We start from the raw sequence: 25,850 nt of genomic DNA, 5'->3' as shown, positions 1-25,850 counted from the left end.
TCCAAAAATATCATAACAAGCGAAAAATAGTTAAAATCTACAAATTTAATAAAAAGTATTTAATGCGTTACCACAGAAATAAATCCAAATACCTATGTTTCTGTGTGCACTTCCTACTGACAATTACTTATTCTGTGCTACTGATCATGTAAAAGTCTTACAAGAAGCCCAGTACTTATGTGCACTATCCAGCATGCTGAGGCATCTACTTGGAACAGACCAGTATAAATTGCACACAGAAACAAAGGTATTTAGCTTTACTTCTGTGGTAGAGCATCAAGGCCACTTTACTTCTATTGCTGACGCTACTGTCAAATGGTTTTCTCAGTGTGGTGTTACATATTTAGTTATTTAGTTTGTAATAAATATACACAATCGTTTAACGAATAATAGAATAATTTTCAATTATTTGACAGTTCTGTTTTAGTTTTAAAATTAAAGTACCTATCAAGCGCGAATGATTAAAATGTGAGTACTTATGTAATTTTTACATTAAGTTTTTTTATAAGTACTATACGACTAGCTATCGTTATTCTGACATTTACTTTAAAAAATATATTTACCAAAATGGAAATCGTGAAACGAACATGCTGCCCATTGTTTATTGACATATCTTTATACAGAGATTAAATAGATCTATCCGTCTAAGACCGTGGTTTAAGAGCTATGGTGACATGCCTTACCTTATATAGCAGTCAAACTTATAACACCCCTCTTTTTGCGTCCAGTGCTAAAAATACAACTGGATAAGACTTAATACCGCCTGTGTCTGTGTCTAGCGTCGTGAACCCCAAGAGTCGTCTCGCAACAGCATTCTGCGTTTAAATGCGTTGCAGCTTGTTTCTAAAAATATAATTATTCCCACACATGCTGACCTTTTGATGTGCACATGTACCCCGCGAATGTACTTTAAATGTATTTCCGGCGCGGTCATCTGTCATGGTTTGTACGAGGGATCCCGACCGTAGGTAATCCAGACTTAGTCGCCGTTTTACTTTTCTTTTGTTCCTAATGTAGGTTATTTTAGTATTTAAAGAGAACAAAAAGATTTTCGGGCGTAGAGTCAGTAATTTTCTATTTTATTTAGTCTCGTCTAATTGTACCCACATTAAAATCGCTAGTGAACTAACTGCTAATTCTCTTATTTTAATAATTATTTTTTGCTATTTACCGGAAGTGTATAATTCAAGTTTGCAGCTTTGAAAGACCTATTCTAATCTCGAAACATGTCCTGACTAGTGGATTTGAAACTAATGGCACCAGAAAGTTAAATTTTGGCGCGCATATATTTCTTGAAGATTGTAAAGTTGCCCTATGAAGATTTTTTTTCGAAACTCTTACAGGATAAGGAATAAAAGGATTTATAATTCTTCAAACCAAAGTGGTTTTTTTATGCATATTTATTAGAGACTTCAAATTTGGTATGCAAGTAGGTACTTAGTTGTAATGGCGTTTTCAGGGTAACGTTTTGGATAATTCGATTGTGGAGGTTTCCTCGCGAAGTTTTCCTTCACCGTAAAGTTCGCGGTAAATTTCTAGTCTAATTTCGAACACGAATTTCGAAAAACTCAGAACTCAGCCCGGATTTGAACCCACGACCTTTTGCTTGAGAGGCCATAGGTTAAACCACTAGGCAACCACGGCTTTTAGTTTATTTTAAGGGTTTTGGTAAACGTAATGAGATATTTTAAAAACCGCTTTTTATTATCAAATACTTTTTTATTCAGATAAAACCACGTGTTTGATGTCACGTCGGTGACTAATTACCATTTCAAAGATAAATAAAAGAACGTGGCGACAGCGATTTTATTATTCAGTTTGCGACGCTAATGAACATTTAGAGCTCCTTTGTAACTGCTGTAAGAAATTAATTTAAGGTTACTTTCTTTTTTACCTTCTTCTAGGTACAAGTTTTTGTTCTAAACTTTGATTTCTCTTATAACTGAACGTGAACGAAGTAGGTATAAAGTAGCTCGCTTTTATTTAACTTAAACTGCAATACGTAACCTGTCATGCCAGTAACAACGTGCCATATATGCTTATCTATAAGTACATTACCCAATTCAATGTAGTTTTAGCCGTATTACCTACTTGGATATATCTACATGTAGAGATATCTACATGGTATTAACATGTTCTAATTAGAATATTGACTGGAAAAGATCCCTTTATGGGATATATTCGCCTTTGTACATCTTATTATCCTGTGTTCTGTTATTTTCATGTGTTTTTATGTACAAAAAAGAGTTTTACAATACAATACAATACAATATTTAGTCTGATTTTTACACGACAAATAAAAATAGTACATAGGTATATTTTGTTATTCTGTTTTTTGTTTAAGGACACAGTCGCAACTATGAAATTAAGGGTGACTGACATTTACTAGGCAAGCCTGCTTCATCGTAGTCCATATACACTTACTTACCATCAGACGTGATGTGATCAAACGCAAGCCTATTTCTGTATGAAAGAAAAAACTGTAAGGTTATAAGTGGGCCTCGATGAGCACGGCGCGGCTTATTAAACTATTAAACTATACGAAGAAACACTTGAGGCAGATCTGACATCTCTATCACAGCACGCAATTAAACACAGGAGATTATCTTTACCACCCACTTCGTTTACTAGACTAATAAGACTACTCGCCCTAGATACCAGCTTCTCCATACGGAGGCTGTCGCTGGATGATTAAAATGATTTACTCGACTTAAATGGAATATTTATCCACCGCTCGACATAAAGGGTAACCGCTAGTTCGCGGCCGAGCCTAATTTAATACAGCTCGTAAATATATCGCGGTGGTAGCAGCGTGACTCAAAGAAATATTTTCCTAGTTTTTATCCAACAAACTAGGTGTAGGTAAAAAAACTTAAGAAGATGACCTGTTGTATGTGTAGTAGGGCACGGAATCGATATGGGACTTAAGTCATTTTTCGAATATGGAACATCGATTTACCTGTATAAATAGGTAAGTCACACGTTACTACTACATACATACAAGAGGACATCTTCTAAAGTTTTTACCTGTACCTATCTAGTGGGATACAATGTGAATGCAGAGAAAACAAAGGAATAGGTGGTAGCAGCAAGTTAAGTAGCAAGTTTGGGACAACTGCCGGCTGCCCAAACATTTCAGTCGCAGTTAGCGTCTAGTTTTGCTGACGCAATGGTACGTTGTGGTTGGAAGGAAATCTGTCTGTAAACGTAGAGCGAGCTATAATAATGGAAATATAATACGGTATTTGACAACTCCTGATTTTGCCATATCTTAATATTATTATGAAAATATAGATATACAGATAGTGTTTAGCGAAGAGAAAATTGAAATCGGTTGAAAATTGGATTTATAGTGATTTTTTGAAAAATCTATATACCTGTCTCTTTCTCAAACGCTTTTCTCTATGCAGCAAGTATGGCGGTACTGGCGTGTGACGTCACATGCCAGTATGTCTTTCTCTGTCTAATCTTGAATTTCAAACCTTTATAACTTTGTTATTTGTAAAGGTAGCTTAAAAATTGTTTTTCTATTCGATAACAGGCATTGTGTAGTTTTAATTTATAAAACATATTCAAAATAGTCAAATACCGTATTTATCTGAGTTGTCTTCGTATCTTACAAGTCAAATTTCACATAATTCTAGTAATTGAACGAATTAACTTGAAATTTAGAACTGATATACAATACTATAGTTTGGATGGCAAAACAATTTCCTAGGTACAGTAAAAAAAATGGTTTTAAAAAATAATTTTGAACAAAAAGTCTTATTATCGATTATGTACTTATGAGTTAGTACAGCGATCCTTATTTGATTATGAAAAAATTATGCTATGTCGTAACGTAAACAACTCAAAAATATTTAAAAGATATTCTTACAAAAAAAGACTATTTCATTACCAAAAACATTTGCGTTCGATTTAGAGGCTTTGCCTAAGCTCTAAAATCACACGTCCTGTCGCTTTACACTAATGGCTCACTGATTCCCGTGGATAGAGTTCATTTTCGGTGGCAAGAACAATAGGTAATCCCTCACGTCAAGGCCGGCCCGGCCTGTTCACGCGCAATTAGGCTCATTTGCTAGAATTAATTAGGACGAGGAGTGGTCTTAGCAAACAAGAAAGGAAATTAATCAATTTTAGGGACGTAATAGTCACCGCGTCCGCTGGAGCGGTCGACAGATTTAAAAGGGCCAATCAACTATTTTACCGACACTTTGGGCGTCTCCTGCGTTACCGAAATTGTCTCTGGCGTTACCAAAAAATCGTACTTCCAACAAGATATTTCACGGTTAAATAGGTTAGACTTACGTAGGATGGCATGTATTCATGTACACCATCTATTAAATTACAAAAAAAAACACGTTAACTTACAAAAATCTGCAATTGTTTGAAAAAAGTCGCGGACGGATTACTGTCCGTAAAAAAGTTGATTGGCCCAAAAATGTTTTAACGAGAAACAAAAGCTGAAGCTTTTTGTGCATTTGCTAAAATCGAGGACCGGATACCCCAGTGGTTAGAGAATCTGACTACGAAGCTGAGCTCCCGAGTTCAATCCCTGCTTCTGGCGTTGCATCGATCTATCAGCCAGCCTCACACAGACTGACAAAGACTGACAATAGTACAGAAGTTCATAATGGAGTGAAGGATAAAAAAAACACTTTTAACGTTTTGTAGGTACAAATAAGTCACCACATGCACAGAATAAGTACTATTACAAGTTGCTATTTTGAGTAAAAGTATTTAATAGGTTTGTAGTGTAATAGATGGGTATAGCCATTTAAATAATTTTTAGCCCTTTTGGACGCTTCTCAACATTTTCACTAAGTTCCAAACATCCAGTATACTTGTTAGTTCGAGTCTACGTCAAAAATAAAACTAAAGTCTCTAGTCACGCACATCCATCCACAATTTATTTAAATTGTGTATGAAATTATACTAAAAACAACGTAAAAGCTAAGGACTGCTTTATCCTTCCACGACTTTTATTCGTCAGTTGGTATTTGTATCTACAATTAATACCGCCGACGAAAGCTGGATTAATACGGTCGGTTTGTTTGTACCTACATTTCAAGGATCTGATTTTTTGTAGCGGCAGCTCACTGAAACTCTTCATTTTTGCTGGGAAAGACTAAAGATATCGTTTACATTGCGGCATTAATTCGGTAGTCGGTATCGCTACCAAAATATCTGAGAATTAATGTATGTATGTATGTAAACTCTTTATTGTACAAAATAAGTAACCAAAAACAATTGACAAACAATTAAATATATGTTTAAAGGCTAACTTATCCCTTTAAGGGATCTCTACCAGTCAACCTTTGAGTAGATGAGAGGAGTATTCCGTCAGGGACAGACAAAAAGTGAGTTTAAAAATTAAAATAGATAGTGGAAGCTAGAATACGTTGCTTTAAATAATATAATACACAAATCTATAAAAGAATCGTAACATAAAAATACACTACTATATACAAATATATGCATATTTCCCGTGGAGCTCGTACTTTCCTTTTAATAATAAGTTTTTGGTAAAAACTTCATATTTAATACAAGCTTTTTTTTGCTGACTTTACTTTTTGTTGACTGTACTTGTATTATCATCCAAACTACATTTGAACACCAAATTTCAAGTCGATGCCATTAACTATTGAAGAGTTCCGCCCTGTGGAGACAATCCTGGCCGGACTACCAGGATGTCACTATCAGATTATTGTATTGCCACCAGATTTACATAAGTTTACCAAATTTCAAGTCGATCGGACTACTGGAACTGGGTCAAATTTAACTTGCAAGATTTGAGCCAAATAAATAAACGAACAAGGCAAGATAAATAAAAGCTTGTACATACGACTTATTTATTTAGAGATATTGAACCTTGCGTAGTAAAAAAAATAGTGCATTAGCCAAAAAGATTACGCCCTATTACGCCCTAAGGCACGAACTCTCATATGAACAAAGTACACAGGTACACAAACTTACTAAATCAACTTATTTTTCAATATATTCTAATACTCTAACCTTCCGTGTCAGTTTTCGGCTAGTTAAATGTTTTCGTTACCGTTTCTAAGAAGATCTCTTGACTTGTTTAAATAATACTCAGAAAAGTATAATTGCGTGAATCAGTTTGGCTTAAGCCTGTATCTAATTGAAATGAATCATATTTTTGGTAAAGAGAACATCTGCGGAATCGTCATTTGCTAAAAAATAATTTTTACAATATTTGAGAGTTTTTAGGGTTCCGGAGCCAAAATGGCAAAAACGGAACCCTTATAGTTTCGCCATGTCTGTCTGTCTGTCTGTCCGTCCGTCCGCGGCTTTGCTCAGGGACTATCAATGCTATGAAGCTGTAATTAGTATATATGTAAACTATGCCGACAAAATGGTACAATAAAAAAAATTTTTTAGGGTACCTCCCATAGACGTAAAGTGGAGGTGTTTTTTTTCTCATCCAACCCTATACTGTGGGGATTCGTTGGATAGGTCTTTTAAAACCAATAGGGGCTTGCTTAAACGATTTTTCGATTCAGTGACATGTTTGCGAAATATTCAACTTTAAAGTGCAAATTTTCATTAAATTCGAGCGTCCCCTCCCCCCCTCCCCCGTCTAAAATCTAAACCGGTAAGTGGAAAAATTTGAAAAAAATCAGTATGGTAGTAAGTATATAAAACTTTCAAGGAAAATTATCAATCAATCAATCATTTATCAATCATTTATTTATTTCTGAGAATAAATTCTGAGAAAAGTTATAACGGCTAAGTGCCGTTTGCTTGAGATTTATTAGTAGTTTAAGGGGCTGTTTCACCATCCATTGATTAGTGTTAACTGACGGTGAAATGTGATGCCGTCTCAATTTTTTTTCTTCGAATAGACGGATACGGCATCACATTTAACCGTCAGTTAACACTAATCAATGGATGGTGAAACAGCCTCTAAGAGTAAATAGCAGCGGTATAAAATATACCTAAACTTGGAAGATTCCGTATAAAATACGAAATCGTTAGAAAAATATTATTTTATTTATTCGTAATGGCTACGGAATCCTATTTCGGGCGTGTCCGACACGCTCTTGGCCGGTTTTTAAAACGGGGTCGCTACGTATTTGCAGGTGTAGTGAATTATGTTTTGCCATCGTAATACGAACTTATCCGACAAAATGCGTTGGAAAATCATTGTACAAACTTGCTTGAATATGGCGATTTGTTTAACCGAGCTCCGCGTGTGAGGAAACAACGTGGCCGCACTATCACAGAGATTAAGTTAAGTAATATCGAAGTAGAACCATGAAGTTCTCAGGCTTCCGCAGACCCGACGAGCATGTACGGGCACACTGTCTGAAGTGCTCTTGTAATAATGGAACGTAGCGTACAGTACAGACAGTACACTTGTGTTCTGTGGACAGTTATATATAAATTAAAAATGCAAAGGTTTGTGAGTATTATGTACCTAATTATGTAGGTACTAAAAGCCCGTGTGGAATTCGGTTATCGCGCGCTGTTCCATCGGGAACTGTGCATTTTTTCGGGATAACAATTAGCCTATGTCACTCTCTGGCCCATAAACTATCTCTGTGTCAAAAATCACGTCGATCCGTGGCTCCGTTTCGATGTGAAAGACGGACAAACATACAAACATAAAACACACAAACACATAAACTTTCACATTTATAATATTAGTATGGATGTCTTTATGGTACAAAAATAGAGAAACAAACACAATTTACAAACGTTGAGATACATGTACAGTACAAAGGCGAACTTATCCCTTTAAGGTATTTTTTTATTTATTTTTTATTCGACTGGATGGCAAACGAGCATGTGGGTCTCCTGATGGTAAGAGATCACCACCGCAAATAAACATCTGCAACACCAAGGGTATTGCAGATGCGTTGCCAACCTAGACGCCTAAGATAGGATACCTCAAGTGCTAGTAATTTCACCGACTGTCTTACTCTCCACGCCGAAACACAACAGTGCAAGCACTGCTGCTTCACGACAGGATTAGCGAGCAAGATGGTTGTAGCAATCCGGGCGGACCTTGCACAAGGTCCTACCACCACCATCTCTACCGCTTAACATTTATAAGTGTATATATGTGCGCGTGCGTGCGTATGTTTGTTACTTTTTCGCGCTAAAACAGTTCGACAGCTGTGTATAAAATTCGGTTTGTAGATAGCTGGACATTTGAAATTTTTAACTCGATATTACCTTTATATCAGGATAAAGTCCCCAAGTTTGGCCGGTACTATCAGAGATATGTGAAATTGGCGCGAGGGTTTTTATGCGACGTTAGTGAAATTCATTAGCGAATTTCCACAAGATTTTTTTTCGAAGTCGTGGAATTTCAATCCAACTGTCAGACCTAAGTGCTTGCGCGTGCAAAGCTACGGGTAAAAGCTAGTATTTTACCAAACTTTGTCTGTGTGTTTGTTTTTTGCGTCGAGGGGCTAATAGAAAGTTACACGTCCCTGATTAGCATAGGTTACTATTTATCCCTGGAAATTACAAAACCCACGGAACGCAGACGACAGCTGTATTTCGAGCTGGTTCCAACAAGTAGATAAGCACTATTTCAAAGGGTTCTAATCAAATTGATTGTTAATTGAAGCATTTCGTATGTCGTGACTCCTCTAATTGTGATACGAGTCGGGAACACTACAAAGGGACCGCGCCAGCGCACAGTCCACAGCGAAATGTAATTACACTGACTTGCACTAAATTGAAACTAAGAGCAATTCGCATGTTGTAACATACAGCATCATCCACTGCAAATTTGTATTTCGCTCTTTTATTACGTAATAAAAATTTTAAATATATTTATTTACACATAATATATACAAAAACGAACAAACACGTTATTAGAAAAGCAAAGAAGTATAAAACTAAAACTATCTTACAAATACCTATATTTACAAATATCACCTACATCGCTATTGCGCAGGTTGCCCATAAGGCTGCTGCGTTTCCTCGTTGTATGGCAATTGGCAATGATAATACGGGGCAATTAGTAATATGTAGCCGTATAATATTATGGCAAACATCTCACGCTCTATCCAACTTTTGAGTCAGTGTAGTAATCCATAAAAGGACGAAAATAACTATGACAAAGTTAACAAGGACATGGACTGTGGAGATGATGTAATTAAGGCGAGGTAACAAACAATTAAGGGCAAAGTCCCAGCTAAAGTACAAGGTTAATCGACATCTTCACGTGGATCGAGTACTTAAACATAATTTGAAAAAGAAAGCACTGATCCTGTGGAAAGAATACTGCAATTGCATTTTGACAAATCGTGTTTCAAATTATATCGTTTTGAACGGCCGAAAAAAGGAGGATAAAATTGAAGTATGAAGTACTTTCCGGAAGCTTTCACAGTATAACCATAATTCTTCCAAATACCCAAGGTCCTACTTGTAGGCATAATTAACATCGTAATTCAGACTTGGCTTCTTTAACAGTTGTATAATCATTGCGTACCACGGTTCGACCAGTAGTCTAAATACCTAAATACTTTTTAAAATACTCGTACCGATATTTTGTTTTTAAATTTAGCGCTAATCTGTGCTGACGTATCCGGATTTCTAAACGACTATGTTATAGGCTTGTATGTGAACGCACAAATAAGTTTGTAAGAAAAGCAAAGGATCAAACTAATAATTGCAAGTCTGCGACATGGGAGTCCGCACAGAAAAAAAATACATAAGTACAAAAATAACTATGGGTTTGAATGAGTATAAATTAACAGTACTACTAGTAGTTTGCAGTATTTTCCTCTAAGCGTTAGCAGCTCAAAATACCTTCATACTGAAAAACCGCCAGAGTTGGTAAAATTTGCAGCAAACAAAGGTAACGTATACTACCAGAATTACAAAGATGAATCATTCCAGTATTTCCAACTAGTCACCGCTATTGTTTAGATATTCCCGAAAATAGAGTATAACAAATGAAAACAATGTGGTTTGTTGCTAGAAATAACACCGCAAATATACCTTACACACACGTGTCAGAACTGTACGTTGTAATTTAAAAATAAACAGTAAACTTAGGTAACATTCATTCGGGAATTACCATGATTTCTGATGATGAAGATGACTAAGTATAAGTTAAATTTTTCATATTTGTACGTTGTATGCGCAGATTTCTTCCTTTCTATAAAGTACCACTACACTTTTATTTTATTTTTTATTTATAACTAGTTATATCTGATTTACCCCAATTCATAAACGCTTACTAAACGCATTGTACTATAATGGTCTTTTGCCTTTATCTGGCACTGGAACAAGAGACAAAACATAAATATTTCTGTAACAGATTTATAACTTTTATGATTTTTAGGGTTCCGTAAATGGGTTTAGTCTCATTTAATTGTTATAGCTCAGCTTCAGTTTAAATATATCATTCGTACAATAATCACCAATTTGTCATTATTAAACCTTTTTACGCTTAAACAAGGGTTGGTAAGTTTTCAACAGCCATTTACATATAACGCTATACATTTCTGATTTGAATAAAATCATACTAGAGAACTAGATTTTTACTTGAAAAGAACAGTGACTTCGCCCTTAATTAGCTATTTTTTTATAAACGAACGCATACCTACTTATATCTTCAGCGTAACTTCAGCCGATGACTGAGATTCCCAGGCACCTTTCGACGTCTGATCAGACGAAAATAAAACCTGATTCACCATACCATCAAGGCTATTAACCAGGTTAACCGTCTCTTTATTCAATTTGGCATAATGACTACGCGTAATAATATCATCTGTTTAAGTGCGTGCGGGATTCCCAATCTGAGTCAAATTAACGTCTCAAGAGCTACAAAAGTACTGAAAGACGGATACTGAATAGGTAAGCTCGTGAGGAAATTTAGCACAATTTAAGAACATTATTACAATTATATATTTCGGTATACTCGTTTTCAGTTTAAGCACAGATTTTGCTGTCTCGAAGTGGTAGCTTATAAAAATGGCGGTCAATCCAAGATCATAGATACATGTGCCTTTAAAGGGTTCCGGACGCGCCGCGCTAGAAACTCGCCGACCGCAAGGGCGATTGAGCTTCTGAACTTATTGGTGACTCAGGTCCCAGATGCTGTATTGTATTCGCTGACCACTGGCAGTTGCTTCTCAATAAAATAAGGAAATGTTCGTGTATGTCTATTTATTGTAGTTATTTATTATGTATCTATCAATTATGCTAGTAATAGAGCTAGTAATAGAGACGCATTGGTGAATACTGTAAGTAATTATTATGAATAAATAAATAAATATACTGGTACAATTAAATAAGAGTTAATACTTATATATTTGATAGCAGTTAGATAGAATTATTGGAATGCCAAAAACATTGCCTGTAGCCTGAGCGGAATGTGGAAGCTAGGCAAAAATAGTAGCCAAAATAAGTTGTATTTTCTCGATATCTACAGCTCTAATTTCCACGGGTACTTATGTTCACTGACTATAGCCGTGGTAGACTAGTGGTTTGAGTACTAAAAGAATTTAATTGCTCACCCGCGACCTTAAAAAGGTCAAGCCCTCTCGTTCTAAGAGGAGGCATGTGATGTGCCCTGCAGCGGGACGTATATAGACAAAAATGATATCGTCTATGTAGGTCCTATTGAACCTTAAAACTATTAATTAGAACGTTCTCAGTGTAAATTTCATGACGAATTGCTTGTGAAACAATACTGTAAAAAGGTTTCACTGTTGTTCACAATTCAGTTGGTTCAATGTTACCTGGCTGTCGTTTATCCCATGCACTCAGGTTTTTATTTTTCTTTTTCAGATTGGGCCTGACTCACGACGACGAGGAACACTGCGCGGGAGCAGCCCGGCGAGGCTCTGTGATGGCACCGACGGTGTTGGCCGCTCTCCACAACTTCTCGTGGTCATCCTGCTCCAAGAAGCAGCTGCACGACAAAGCCAAGTAAGCGTTGTGCTGCGACTAGCTTTTAACCGCGATTTGACTGGATTAAACCGACAGGTCTGGCAGGCGAATCGAAACTTCCGAGCATTTAAGTACTAAATTCGTAAAGTATTTTTAAAACCTTCAAATCACACTAAAATGCAATCAAACAGAGCTGATTTTATTGTTTTATAATTAGAAGTGATACTCAACACTTTATTTTTCTATTTCATCTCAAACAGTCAAACAAACTTTCGTGTTTCTTCTATTAGTTGGATATGTTTCATGGTTATATTAACAGATGACCAGATGGCCTAGTGGTTAGAGAAAAACTACGATACGAAACTTGAGCTCGGGGCAGATACTTGTATGAAAAATACGAATGTTTGTTCTCGGGTTTGGGGTGTTTAATATGCTTGGTTTTTTGGAGTATTTTTGTATTTTTTATTTCAACTCCAAATTTGTTACTTTTACGGGTATCCCGTGAAACCATATCGAAAACCAACAGTGCAGTGCAGTGTGGTGGTCCAGCAGTGGTGTAGGGGTTATAGCATGCAGCACGGAATGCTGAGGACCTGGGTTCGATTCCCAGCGCTGGTCTCTTTTTCTGGTTTTTCTGTGCATCCATGTCTCAGTTTGTATTTTCGATGTTTAATATGCATTTAAGTATGTACTCGTATCTATCTATCGGGACTACGTGACTAGGTCAATTGGTGTGAAATGTCCCGTGATATTTATTTATTTATTCGATATATTTCGATATAGATATAAAATTAATCCGGGATATTTCAGCAGATAATTGGGAAAATTCGACAGCACTTTTCTGTAAGATTTCCAGAATTTTTTCCATTCATTTACAAGTCAATTCATAATTTCAAACAAGTACTGGAGTTATTTACGTCATTACTTATTTAAAAAATCGATGAATCTGCAAGGGATTCTATCTCAACTTCTCAACTGATAGGAACTCCAGATTAGGCCGAAAGTGAAACTTTTTGATTCAGTAACAGCCCAGCCTATTTACTGTATACAGGGTGTCTGACCATGGGGCTTTAAGTCCAGGGTTCGACTCTAGTCGCATAACTGAGCTACTTTGATTCTGCTAGTTTTTAAAAATATGACCACTGTTAATTTAATTTAATTTTCATACAAAAAATGAAATTTTCAATATATGCGATACACTACTAAATTGACGGCACATTGATAAATGTTTATCCTTTGTTCTGTACTAAGAGACAACGTCACCGCCAAGTCTGATACCTACACTGATTTAACAATTAATCTTTGAGGATCAATAAATGATTTAAATTTAAGTTTGTTGAAAATGTTACAAAACAAAAGTAGCATAGTTTCGTGAGTAGAATCGAACCTTGAACTTGAAGCCCCATGGTCAAAGACACCCTAAGCTGTTTACTAGACTAGTGTATGTATGTACTTCTACGGTAGTACTATTAATTACTTTGTGCTGCTGCCGAGTTTAAGATTAATAACTTGAAACATTTTGTTCTTAATTACTATTTCTCTACAGCCAAGTACTTTCTCACTCTCCGGTTTAATTAATGCCAAGAGTGCCTTAAAACTTAAAACTAACTTTAGTTACGTACTGTTATATCTGTGCTTCAGGCATAAAGCTGCAGAGGAAATTTCAGTTTATTTAAACAACGAAGTTGTGTTATATTCAAGACAGGTATAAAAATATTTAAACCAACTCATCATCATGTCGACCTATAGGTTTAGGTACGTCAGGGCACAGGCTTCCTCTCAAGGGCTAAGACCGTAGTTCCCAAGCGGTCCCAGTGCGGATTGGGAACTTAACCATTGAACCACTTACAAAACTAAAAGGTTAGGTACTTAATAAAATAAGTCCGGCATAGTTTACTAAAATAATGAAGCTGTAGGTACAGTTTGTTAATAATTGTTTGCACGCGATAATATAAAATCTGAAAATACCTTATCTGTTTTGATTACATTTTTTTGCATTTGAAAGCCAAGTTTTTGAGTTAGGTGATTTTTGCGAGAGGCCGATGCGATTAAATTAAAATAAAAAAAACGAATACATTGCACTTGGAATAACTTGTACTCTTAGCGATAACACTGATAAAATGCCAAACTTTGTTTGTCATAAAATAAAATTACGAAAATATTCATTTTGTTCTAGACATGAATCTATTATCAAATCAAATTGTTTACTTAATCTCTTGTCAAATTGCAAGATTAAAGGGATTATGCTTACATAAATTGGGTTAATGTATGTTACTGTAAAACTCTCAGAAATACAAACTTATTTAAAGCACAAAGCTACACTGCATCGAGAGCTGTCTAAGCTTTCTTTAATGAGCTTAACTGGGTTGAATGGGGCATCGTTGTGCTCGGTGAAGCTCATTTAAGTTTGTTGTATTTATAAACTTGTTGTGACCAATATACTTAAATGCAACACAGCATTGTACGCTGCTTATTTGATCAAAACATTTACTTGGACTAGATACTTATAAAACTGATAGAAAATGAAAATAAAAGGAATAAGTAATGATGGATTGGATCAACTACTTACAAGGTTTTATAGGATTTGAACTATCTCATCGCCATTTTAAGTTTAGTCTCTAACATTGCCCTAATCGATCTTTTAAGTATACCTACAAGTTAATGCATTACTAATAAATAAATCTAAATTAAAAAAGCTTCCTCAAATTAAGTGTCAATTTATTTCAGTAACAAAAGTAACACATAAATGGCGGCACAACAAGCGCGTCAATTAGTTGCAATTGAAGTAGTTGATGTACACTTATAATGTCGGAAGTTGAGGACGAACGAACTGCAGTTGCAGACGCATTGACGACAAATTTTCGTACCTCATCTTTCCTACTATTTTTTTTACTTTACCGTATACTTACCGTTTTGTTCTTAGGATGAATCCTCCAATTTGTAAGTCTGTTTGTATGTTACCTCATCAGGTCTCAAACGCTTAACCGATTTAGATGAAACTCGGTATACAGGTAGTTTGAGTCCCCGGGAAGGACATAGGATAGTATTTATTCCGGAAATAATTCCGCGGGATAGCCATAAAAAAATTCTACGTGGACGGAGTCGCCTGCAACGACTACTATACTAGCTTAATTTTTAATACAAGCAGTTTTTACGGTGAGCACTTTTTGTTGACTATACTTGCATTGTTATCTTCACTACTAGGTTCATAGTAGGACTACTACTACATATGGACTTTCAAGTCAATCTGAGCACTAATATTGGGTGAAATTAGACTTGACCTAAACAAACTAATATAAAACAAAAGCTTATAGAATTCATGTAAACATCGTAAGGGGGCTTTGAAGATTCTAGTACGGAATTAATGTTGGCGAGAAAGTACAAAACGCAAAAATTTGGCATTCCCTTAGCCGTCAGCTTTTGTGACAAAGCCTTTGAAATGAATTCATTTCGCGAGGATTTTGCTTGTTTCTTAGTAGGAAAAAAGATGTACACACTATTGTCAAACCACCTAAGCCGTAATAAACCAATGGCCTGACCTCTTGAGCGCACATGGTCATGTCATATGGGTGTATGAGCATGACCTCACTTTTCCTAGTTTTTCTGAATTTACGTGCCAAATCATATTTAAAATTCGCCAAATGCTTTACGGTGAGCGAAAACATTACGAGAAAATCAGCTGAGTACCCACTTGAAAAACAGTTCAATAGTGTGAAGTTCCCTATATGTACTGAACCCACGTAAGAACTCCAACCCAACCCAAGCTCTCAACTCGCATGCGCATTTCTATTTTATTTCATTTATTTTCACATTTTGTCACGTATACAAGTGTTATTTCTTTCTTCTTTCTTATTCTTACACACACACACGCACGCACGCACGCACGCACGCACGCACACACGCACGCACGCACGCACGCACGCACACACACACACACACACACACACACACACACACACACACACACACACACACACACACACACACACACTTAATTAATTTTTCGTTATTTTAAAAAAGGTTTTGAAAGTAACATTTCGATAATATTAGCACCTCAATGTATATTAACATACCTACAAATTTTCTTACACTGTGCCTACAACATGATAACACCAGACATCTGAAGGTCGGAGACCTGGTGACCTGACACACAGGGCCCTCCTAGTTCGGGCACCAGTCTCCTCCACGCGAGTCTTTGTCTTTTGTGATTTTATTGGGACTGTTATTTGTAATTACCTACTTGGTGGTGGAGAAAACAATAAACGATTATTATTATTATTATTACTGGCCCTTGTATGCAGGGGACAGAGAGCAGTGGAAGTATTGGGGGAGGCCTTTGCTCAGCAGTCGGACAGAATAGGCTAACAATAATAATATTATTATTATTATTATTCTAAAAGTATTATTATGTCTATGACTGTCTGGCCATTGGAAAGGTCAACAGAGGGTTCTAAGTTGCATCGTGTTTCAGGTACTTGTGGTGCCTTCACTCGCGCAGCCAGGACGAGGGTGTGGAGCTGGGGGGTGCCAAGTCCCTCTCAAAGTACGTGTTCACTATGGACGAGCAATGCCGCACGGAGTTCGGAGAAGGGTGAGTGAGGCTAACACATGCCGGAAGAAGAACCCCCAACGTAGAGATAATACTTATTGAACAAGTAAAAGCAGGCAAAAACTCAAATGGCATTATCAACATTTTCGACATACTTGCTTGTAGCTTGTAGTTGTAGTACTCGTAAGCACGGCCACTATTGTGTCTGTAAAAACCTTTATGTGTAGGTACTTTTATACTACTTAAGTGTTTTTTACGTGGGGTACGGTTTTTAGTTTGAAGTGCGATTTAGATGTTTTGAATAACTAGGTAATATTTCAAGATATTTAACTGTTTTTAAATATTTATAATTTCAAATTATAATTATCGGAAGTTAACATCAAATAAACTTAACTGAGAAAAAGTAGTGCACGTAATCAATTAAAAACCTACCTTATTAAAACTGCTGGCCTTACTTAGGTATTATTACTTTACAATTTCGTACTTTTATAAATTTTAAAAGGTAGGTTAGCGTTAGGTAAGTAAGCATAATAATGAAAGGTAGATTACAACAATTGAAAAGCTAAAACAAGATTAAAATTAAATAAACTAAACTAAAACTAGAATAATTCTAATCCTGGCCCCTGCGGCATGGTACCGAAGACGCTGGCAGCATTTCCTCGCTGAAGTGCAAGACTGATGCGTTGAGCGAGAAAGCTGCCTGATCTTCGGTCTCCTGTGGTATCTCGGAGTGTCTTTGATGAGTCTTTGAAAAAACTCAGAGCCCAGCCCACGGACTAAGGGTCTCGACGCTGAAAAGTACAAAATTAAATAAAGGTAGTACATTTGATTAAGATGTTTTCGAACCTTTTATTCGCACCAATGTATCTATTTGCTCTTTGGTTTTTAAAAACAGAGTTGTAACTAGAACTTGCCACAAATTAGAGAAGAATACCACGTAGGTAAGTATAATACCAAATAGATCCCATACCTTTAATTAAAACTAATTCACCAATACAGCTTAGCCCATTGTTATTCCGGACGGATTCCCTATTGGCACAATAACCCACTGTTGGTAAAATGAAAGAAAGCAATTACCTATATCCACCCGCGCCCTCTACCGGATTAATCACATCGTATCGGCTATTCAGAAGCTAGAGCCCAAGCCAGCCGTATTTTCTACTCAATACCTACTGAATTTGCTTTGGCTTGCAAAACATACTTTTGCGTATCGAACTTTGACTCCATCTTTTACTGACGCTACACAGCTAGGTTAACGGTTAACACTCTTGTATAGCGAACAATCAAAAATTCTTTGCCAATTACAACATAGGGTCAGGACGGGACTTGTGAAGGTCAAGAAGAGTCCATGCTTGGCAGTGGGATACCATATAGGCTATTAAAAAAATACAACAGCATGAATGACATAACACAGCATTGTGGTACTATTCGGTATTTATTCTGTGATCATGGGTGGCACAGATAAATTAATGCGCAAGAATTTAGTGCTTTTGATGGTTTTCAGATAGCTATATCATTTGCAACTTCTGGCAATATCGGCGAATTTTTAACATTAGGAGAGCGAAAAATACTTTCACTGTGCATGGTTGGCAAGGGAGGGATAATCCTCATACAATATTTACCACGCGTTGCCAAACAACTGCCACTGTAGCTAAATAAAACGGGATGACTGGAAACGCCCGCAAAAGGTTTCAGCGCAATCCCTTTATGAGGGATTAGCGCCTCGGGATTTATATCTATCCATCACATATCTCTCGACGACGTTTGTCTAAGACGCAAAATACACTGTGGGATTTATATTAATGAGTGAATAAGCAGTTTCCCGAGATTCGAAATAACATAGTTGAAACTAATCAAAACTTGGATAATTTGACGTAACTACAACGCAAATCAAGTTTATCTACGACACGACAGTGCATAAGTATATACAAAAGTCCCAATACTATGTGACATGAAGGTAAAGTACTTTTGGACCGTCTTAATCGGGCACGGCAGTGCCTCCGCCAAGTCGAGCAAAACAACGGCACGGCCGTACCATACTTTTATTTTCAACCTGCTGTAATTTTGTGCTTTACAACAATACAATACAATAACACATAGTAAGCAGTACAGAAAACACAGGTACCTAGGTATATACATTGAGATTTTCTAAGGTAAGCAATAGGCGGGCTTATCGCGCCTTTATTTTTTTTTTGCTTTTTTTGCAGCTTTATTTATTTATCAATAAAAAATTACAATAAAAACCACCAATGCGCTGTAAAATTCAAAAAGTAGGCTACTTTCGATACCAAATTTCAACCTCTACGATTAGAGACATGAAATTCGGTGCGGGTTTTTTTCATGCAACGTTAGCGAAATTCTCGATAAATTTTTGGGAATTCCAACCGGATTTTTTGTGAAACGCCGGAATTTCAGTTTAATTTAATAGGCCTAATGGTTTACCAGGGAGCGCCAAAGTACTTTTCGCTAGTCATACCGTAATTTTTGTCCGAATCATCGTTTGTCATAATTTTTTTCTCACTGAAACCTTAACCTTAATTTTTTTTTAAGGTTAGGTTGGGTTTGTTTTATAACGATTCTGAACCATTACTGGATTCAGAGAAAAAAGAGTTATGACAAAATATCATTCTGACAAACATTACGTTCGGACTTTTAAGTATGCGAGCCGATATGGACCCAATGCAACAATTGATATAATTTTCATTTGATATAATGTAATTTATCCTAAAAAACCAAACTTATTTCTATTGTTTTTAATTCGATTTGATGTACCTTGGGTTAGGTTAGGTTTATTTTATAAAATATTTCTACTGTAAGATATCCCATCCATTTTAAAAGTTCAAATTATGATATATGATTGTTGATGAACGACAAAAGAAGTGAGATCTAAATGGGTGCCAAGTTCAATGATCAGTCCTGAAGTTTATTAATAACAATATAAAATATTTTATAACAACTTAAAATATCATTTCTTCTTATAACTTAGGAAAATATATTGAAGCCTAAGGTCAGACTTGGTTAGTTTTCATATACGAGTTATATTATAGCCTTCGCAAGTTGTAAAGTTTTAGTAGGTGCTTAATATTAATTTTTATCTGAGAACTAGCCAAGTCATACCTTAGGCTTCAATATATACTCAGCGGCAAAATATTTGGCCCGTTCTACATACAAAATTGCCTATTACTGCATACATTCGAGGGCCAGATTTTTTGCCAGTTATAAGAAGGAATGATATTTTAAGTTGTTATAAAATATTTTATATTGTTATAAATAAATTTCAGGACTGACTATTGAACTTGGCACCCATTTAGATCTCACTTCTTTTGTCGTTTAAGTCAAGAAGCAAGGCATATATCATAATATTGAACTTGGCTCTCATTTTACATTTATGTTTTGATGGGATACTATTTTACATAATTTAATTAAGTATTATTTATGTACAAAGTCCTACTGCACGTAAATGCAGGTTTTAAATCTACACCGACAACAAAAAACAAAGCGAGTGGCAATTACCTAAAAGCGTATTTTTGTCCGTGGCGTGGCATGTTTTATTTACCCTTTTTATGCCCCAATTTACGGCATAAGTTGTCCGGAAAAACAAGCCTTTTCCTTTTTAGCCGCAATGATTTACATTTCGGAGTCCACCAATTACGCTCACCTTTTAAGGGGAGCCTAATACAAAACGTCAGCCGGATCAGAACGGATCATTAAATATACAGTTCTTATACATTGAAATGAAAAAGTAGCTCAAAGGCGCTCTAGCCGCGGCCGACGGTCGCCCTTTTCTCGTCTCGACGTCGCTTTGTTATATGTAAGCGAGGTCATTTACTGTCCAAACCTTTTGCTTCCAGTTGTTGGAAAAAAACGTTATAAAACATGCATGGTGATTTATAAATTAACAAAGCTTCTTATGGTTGATATTTAAGAAAACATAACGTTATCGTTTTTAATCATTACATGATCGTTTTCGTGTACACGGGTGCCAATCGCGATCCTATTTTCTTAGACTTTATCTGCAGGGCTACTAAGAAACCCGAAACTCGAAGTCCGTATCGTACCGTCCCTCTCGCTCTCGTATTAAATAGTATAAGTGTCAGAGGGACCGCACGACACAAACTTCGAGTTTCGAGTTTCGTAGTAGCCCTACTGGTCAGCCGTTCGTCTGTCTGTTCGTTTTTTATAATGCTGTACGTTTTGAATATCGTATTATATCTAAATCACTTGTGTTTCTACTGAAAATTTCTATGGGATAAAACGATATAAACAGAAATACTATAGAAAAATGTATAACGTTTTTAATGATTCGTGGGTAAATAGATATTAAATGTCATCACGATCTATACACCCAGTAACAAATATGTCTAAAAATTGATGGGGTCCCAAGAAAAGAAACGAGTTTTAAACGGTGCCACTTACTCATGAGGGAGTCCAGTTCCATTTTGCAGCGGTTCTTAAAATTTTCTATTGAAGAAAGTAGTTAGTTGCTGTATCAATAAATCAATAAATGACAAATAAAATGATTGATTGATTAAAAAACAAAAAACATAACAAGGTATCCCATTGCCTTCGTCAAGAGATGTCAACATAATTAATTATCAAGACATTTCCGGTTTATTTATTTTTTTCAGATGGTAGAAAATATTTGGCATTGATCTATGTGACTACAATAGATTTGTTATCACTAGATCAGAACCAAACCAACCATACGACCTCAATGTCACTCAATGTAGTCGCACATAACTTTGAAATACTTACTTTTTTTTTGCTTTGAAACCGGCTCTCTCATCTCGGAGTACATCGAAATGGGTTCTACTTTAACCCACCCCATGCAAGTGAATGACTGGAATTTAGGTCGAGTCGCGTTCCTGAGCTGTCGTCGTTCGATAATTGAGAACAAAGACTATCCCGTTAGATAATTTGATCAAAAATAAAGGATCAACCAAAGCCATGACGTACTTAATTATTGTTTGTCACGCGGATTTATGTGTATGAAATAGTCTTACGTGGTCAGACGTGGAAATTTCAGTGCCTTGAAAATTTAAGTTCTTTTAATGGATTTGTTAATCGAAATATTTTAAATTCATTGGTATGTGTCAAATTCCCATTCTGCACTGGGCCCATGAGGGAACTATAGCCCAAGCCCTCCCCTTTGTAGGGAGACCTGTGATCTTGGACGTAAACGTATAATGGACCAAGGTGTTCTGTGGCCAGGTTTTCGGTGTGCAAGTCGGTGAAGGTCCGCGCTGCGTGCACGCGGCTTTGGTGCGCGCACCGCGGCCAGCCCAACGTGTGCCGCTCCAAGCGCGCCGCGCCGCTCGACGGCACGCCCTGTGGAGTCAACCAGGTGTGTATCCCCTTTAACAATCGTACCAATACGTATCCCATCAATAGTACATTGTGTCTTAAGGGCGGTAAATAAGGAATTACGAACGAGAGTCTATTAGAAGCCCGAAGTCGAAGACTGAGGGCTTTAATGAGTCGATGTTCGTAATTCTAGTACCGCCCGTGCGACATACAATGTTTTTCATCACATTCACAAAATGTATATTTAAAAAAAAAAACTAATATTTTTTCAAAAATTGCCGATACCGCTGGCTGCGCTCTTGGCAGCGCTCTGCAGCATGTGCATGGCGTGCGTGTGCAGCGCGCATGGAGCAGCAGCACACCATGCAGTAACTCATTTACCGACCTTGGGCTTCATGACATGAAAATTAGTACGGGCAATGACTCATTTACCGACCACGGGTTTCATGACAAGCACATCAAGGTCGAGGGTTTTATTTGGGGGGTTGCAACCAAGGTAGCCTGCATGTTACGACACTGTTTACGAGCAAGTGTGATGAAAAAACATTTTCATGTAAAATGTCACAAGATGACACTTCATGGCTCGCACTGTCAAAAATCGATCAGAACTCATGTCGAGCCTAGCTTCTTTACTCTACAAGACCTAACTTCAAACTCTACACCTACACCTACACATTAGGCTTGGTCGTGCATATAATCGGTTAATGCCATCCTTTACTGATTTAATTAAAGGGATTTCATCTTATTGATGGTCGAAAAATACATAAACATAGAGTGGTTAAATCATGACCCTTCCTGTGCCTCACCATAGTCAGGTAAAACATTACGACTTCTACTCGTAGTGACATTACAAAAATAATGCTGCCAAGAGGCGTCTTGTTTCCCCGACCTTGATTGAACCAAATCACAAATCTGGGAATGTAAAGTGATCCCACCTCTCTTGAGATACGACGGGCGCTCGTGTATCCACGCGTAACGCACGTGTGTAAGCATAAATTTGTCAATAAAGCCTGCGTGAATATTTTTTGTGCTATGCAAATTGTGAGAGCTGAGCACAGCTGATAACATAAAAGCATCAGCGTGCCGGCCTGCCTTATATAGATACCACTAGACGAGAATAGCTGTTGTCTGCTCACGTTCAGAGATTATTCGTATAAAAAATAACGACAAGGTAATATCATTCTCGCGTTAAACTAATAGATTTTAAAATAAAGCAATACCTAGTTATACCTGTAAGTGGAAAGACTATTTGCTAAGATTATTTTTAATACGATACATTTACAGCTTTCACTAAAAAGATCCTCCTTCACGCTAAAACGGCTGGACGTATTTGGATGAAATTTGGTACGTTGATAGCTGGACGTCTAGAATTACACAAAGGCTACTTTTTATGCCGATGTTCCCACGGGATAGGGTTAAAATCTCGAAATAACAACCGTTGGGCTTAGAGTCATGAAATTTGGTATGTAGGTGCTGGACGTCTGGAATAACACATAGGCTACTTTTTATTCCGATATTCCCACGGGACGGGGATAGAAACTTGAAACAGATCAGAACAGAACATAACAGATCTTGAAACTTCAACCTCTGGGACCCTAAGGTCTTGAAATTTTGGACAGTTGTTCTTAACACAACCTCAATTTAGACCACGATATAAATTTTGGGAATTCCCAGGGGAATTTTGTAAGATCCCGGAATTTCAATTGTAACGACCAGATCGAATAGTTAACGCGTGCGAAGCCGCGGGTAAACTCTAGTATGTAAAAAAAATTAGAACCTCTACGCGGAAAACCCACGCATAATAACAAAATATATTTCTTAATCTCAATAGAATACGAAAACAAACTAAGCCACTGAAGCTTTAGCGATTCGAAGTTTCTACCTGTTAAATTTGTTGATGCCTGCATCTTACTCCACGTTATCGGGTCTTGGGTTGGATTAAACTTTACGTTTATTTCGAGCGCTGAAAGTTCAAAACATTATTGACCTAATTGAAACTAACTTAGGGAGTCCGATCGGAAGATTTGCTTAAACACGGACAGCATTTCTCGTACCCCCTCCTGCACAAAGGAACTCTTCACAAAGGGCTCACAAAGTTTCCTAATACTCTAAAGTACCGTAAAGGAGAACGCAAAGTGGAAAAAGTACGAAATGTTTAAAATGTTAAGTAAGTTGCTTAGTTAAGATCTCAAATTCTTTATTTTCTTTATTGTTAAAAAGTTTCATTCAAGGTTTGAATGAAAGTGGAACAGCATAAAATATTACGCTCTTGTCCGCTGAATTTAAGAGCTGAAAAATATGCGTGCGATTTAGTGTAGTGGTGTAATAATTTTACTTTAGTAGAACCCCAGGCTTTGACAGTCGTGTGGCTTTTAAATCCAAGATGATGATGTTAAAATTAAACACCGCCCAATTCACTTTCTGAACAAATAAGTTAACATTATTTTTGATCTTAATGTCGTCAGTGGAGTTTTGAGAGCTAGTTCATCAATGAGCGGAAATGAAAAAACAATGACGACCTGATAGCCTAGGTAGTGGTTAAAGAACCTGACTACGAAGCTTGAGCTCCCGGGTTCGATCCCGGTCGGGGCAGATACTTTTATGAATAAAACGAATGTTTGTTCTCAAGTCTTGGACGTTTAATATGTAATTATCTATATAAGTATATTTATTCGTTGCCTAGTACCCATAGTATTACAAGCTTTGGGACCAGATCAATTGGTGTCAATTGTCCCATGATATTTATATTTATATGCATCATACTCTTATTTACACGAGTTTCGAGCATACGAAATCCAATACAATAAACACTTCGAAAATTTATTGCACTGATTTGCTGAGGTTAGTCGTAAAAATTGCTGATTCAATCCTGTCTATCTTTTCTGTAACTTTTCAAAAGAAAGAAAGAAGAATCATTTTCAGAAAACTGCCTCGTCTTATGCCAGTTAACAGAACTAATCCGAGGGTCTGTTGCCTCGTAGCTCGTAGTGAATCAGTGACTGTCAAGCTGATCTCACTTAGCAGTCAGTCCGATGACTTCTACGGAATGTAAAGACACGTCAAAACGAATGTCAGAGTCTCCTTGAAACCATTATTTTATCATCACCGTAATATTGTCTTTCACTCTACCTTTTTTAACAGTGGTGTGTCGACCAAGTGTGCGAGCCCATGCCGGGTCACGGCGGGCCGGGGAGCCCCGTCAGCGCGGGTGGGGCGGCCGAAGAGCTGCGCCCGCGCTGGGACGAGTGGAGCGCTTGGAGCGGTTGCAGCGCTGACTGTGGATACGGGCTACGTACACGGAGCAGGCGCTGCCGATACAAAGGGTAACTTTATCTAAGATATTATTAAACGAAAAAGATTCTCAGGTGCTTCAGATCGGATTCGATCCAGCACCAGCTATGGCTATATGAGCCCTAGGTATCCCATCAACAAGACTACCTACAAATATAGTATTGATAACTTTATCAGTACAAACTACAAATTATACACATGGTTGATTAGCCACAAGCGGAATGCGGAAGTGCTATCAACACGTCTAGGGTCGCATTAGACTGAGGATGAAATGCATGCAGCGAGGACAGTGAAGGAGAGGGAGTTTCACCTCAACCCCTGATCTACCCGGTACACTCGTGCACGTTCAGTGGCTGTATATTGCACTGCATGTACCTATTCTATGAAGTTTTTATGGTACTTCTTCCTGGTAATGATGGTCTTTACAAAAGCGCGGGTAGACTCCAAAAAATAAATGTGAATCCTGCGGAGCCTATTTCCAAATTAACTTTATTGTCATTTTTAGGTCCCAGATGTCACGAGATCACAGAAACGAATGCGAGTAGTATAAATGCTCATTTAATATTCCATCACTTGAGGACTATTAAATGAGCATTTCTAAAGGTAGCACGTTAATGTCACAGACATTACGTTTACATATTTTTGTCCTGAAAAATGGTGTGCAATGCAATGGCTAAATAAAAATATCTGTTTGAATTAGCCTGTAAAATGGGCATTCAATAATGAAGCTTATTCAAAAGCGGTTTCCAAGGCTATTTCAGAAATTCAGCTAATCCTTTCGTCAGCAGTGGATTATACAGATCAGTATTTTATTTGCAGAAAT

At 37.0% G+C, this 25,850-nt stretch overlaps 1 protein-coding gene across 1 annotated transcript in view; it reads left to right on the top strand.

Annotated features, from left to right (window-relative positions):
* LOC141427363 (A disintegrin and metalloproteinase with thrombospondin motifs 1-like) overlaps window positions 1-25,850 on the top strand; it is a 64,203-nt gene that overhangs the window by 12,282 nt on the left and 26,071 nt on the right. The window contains 4 exon segments of the mRNA XM_074086704.1: window positions 11,782-11,922; window positions 16,355-16,474; window positions 21,644-21,776; window positions 24,878-25,059. Of these exon segments, the coding sequence (XP_073942805.1) occupies window positions 11,782-11,922; window positions 16,355-16,474; window positions 21,644-21,776; window positions 24,878-25,059 (576 nt within the window).

The sequence above is a fragment of the Choristoneura fumiferana genome, chromosome 4, assembly GCF_025370935.1.
Source record: "Choristoneura fumiferana chromosome 4, NRCan_CFum_1, whole genome shotgun sequence".
In the NCBI taxonomy this organism is placed as follows: Eukaryota; Metazoa; Arthropoda; class Insecta; order Lepidoptera; family Tortricidae; genus Choristoneura; species Choristoneura fumiferana.
This window is presented reverse-complemented; position numbering and strand designations above follow the sequence as displayed.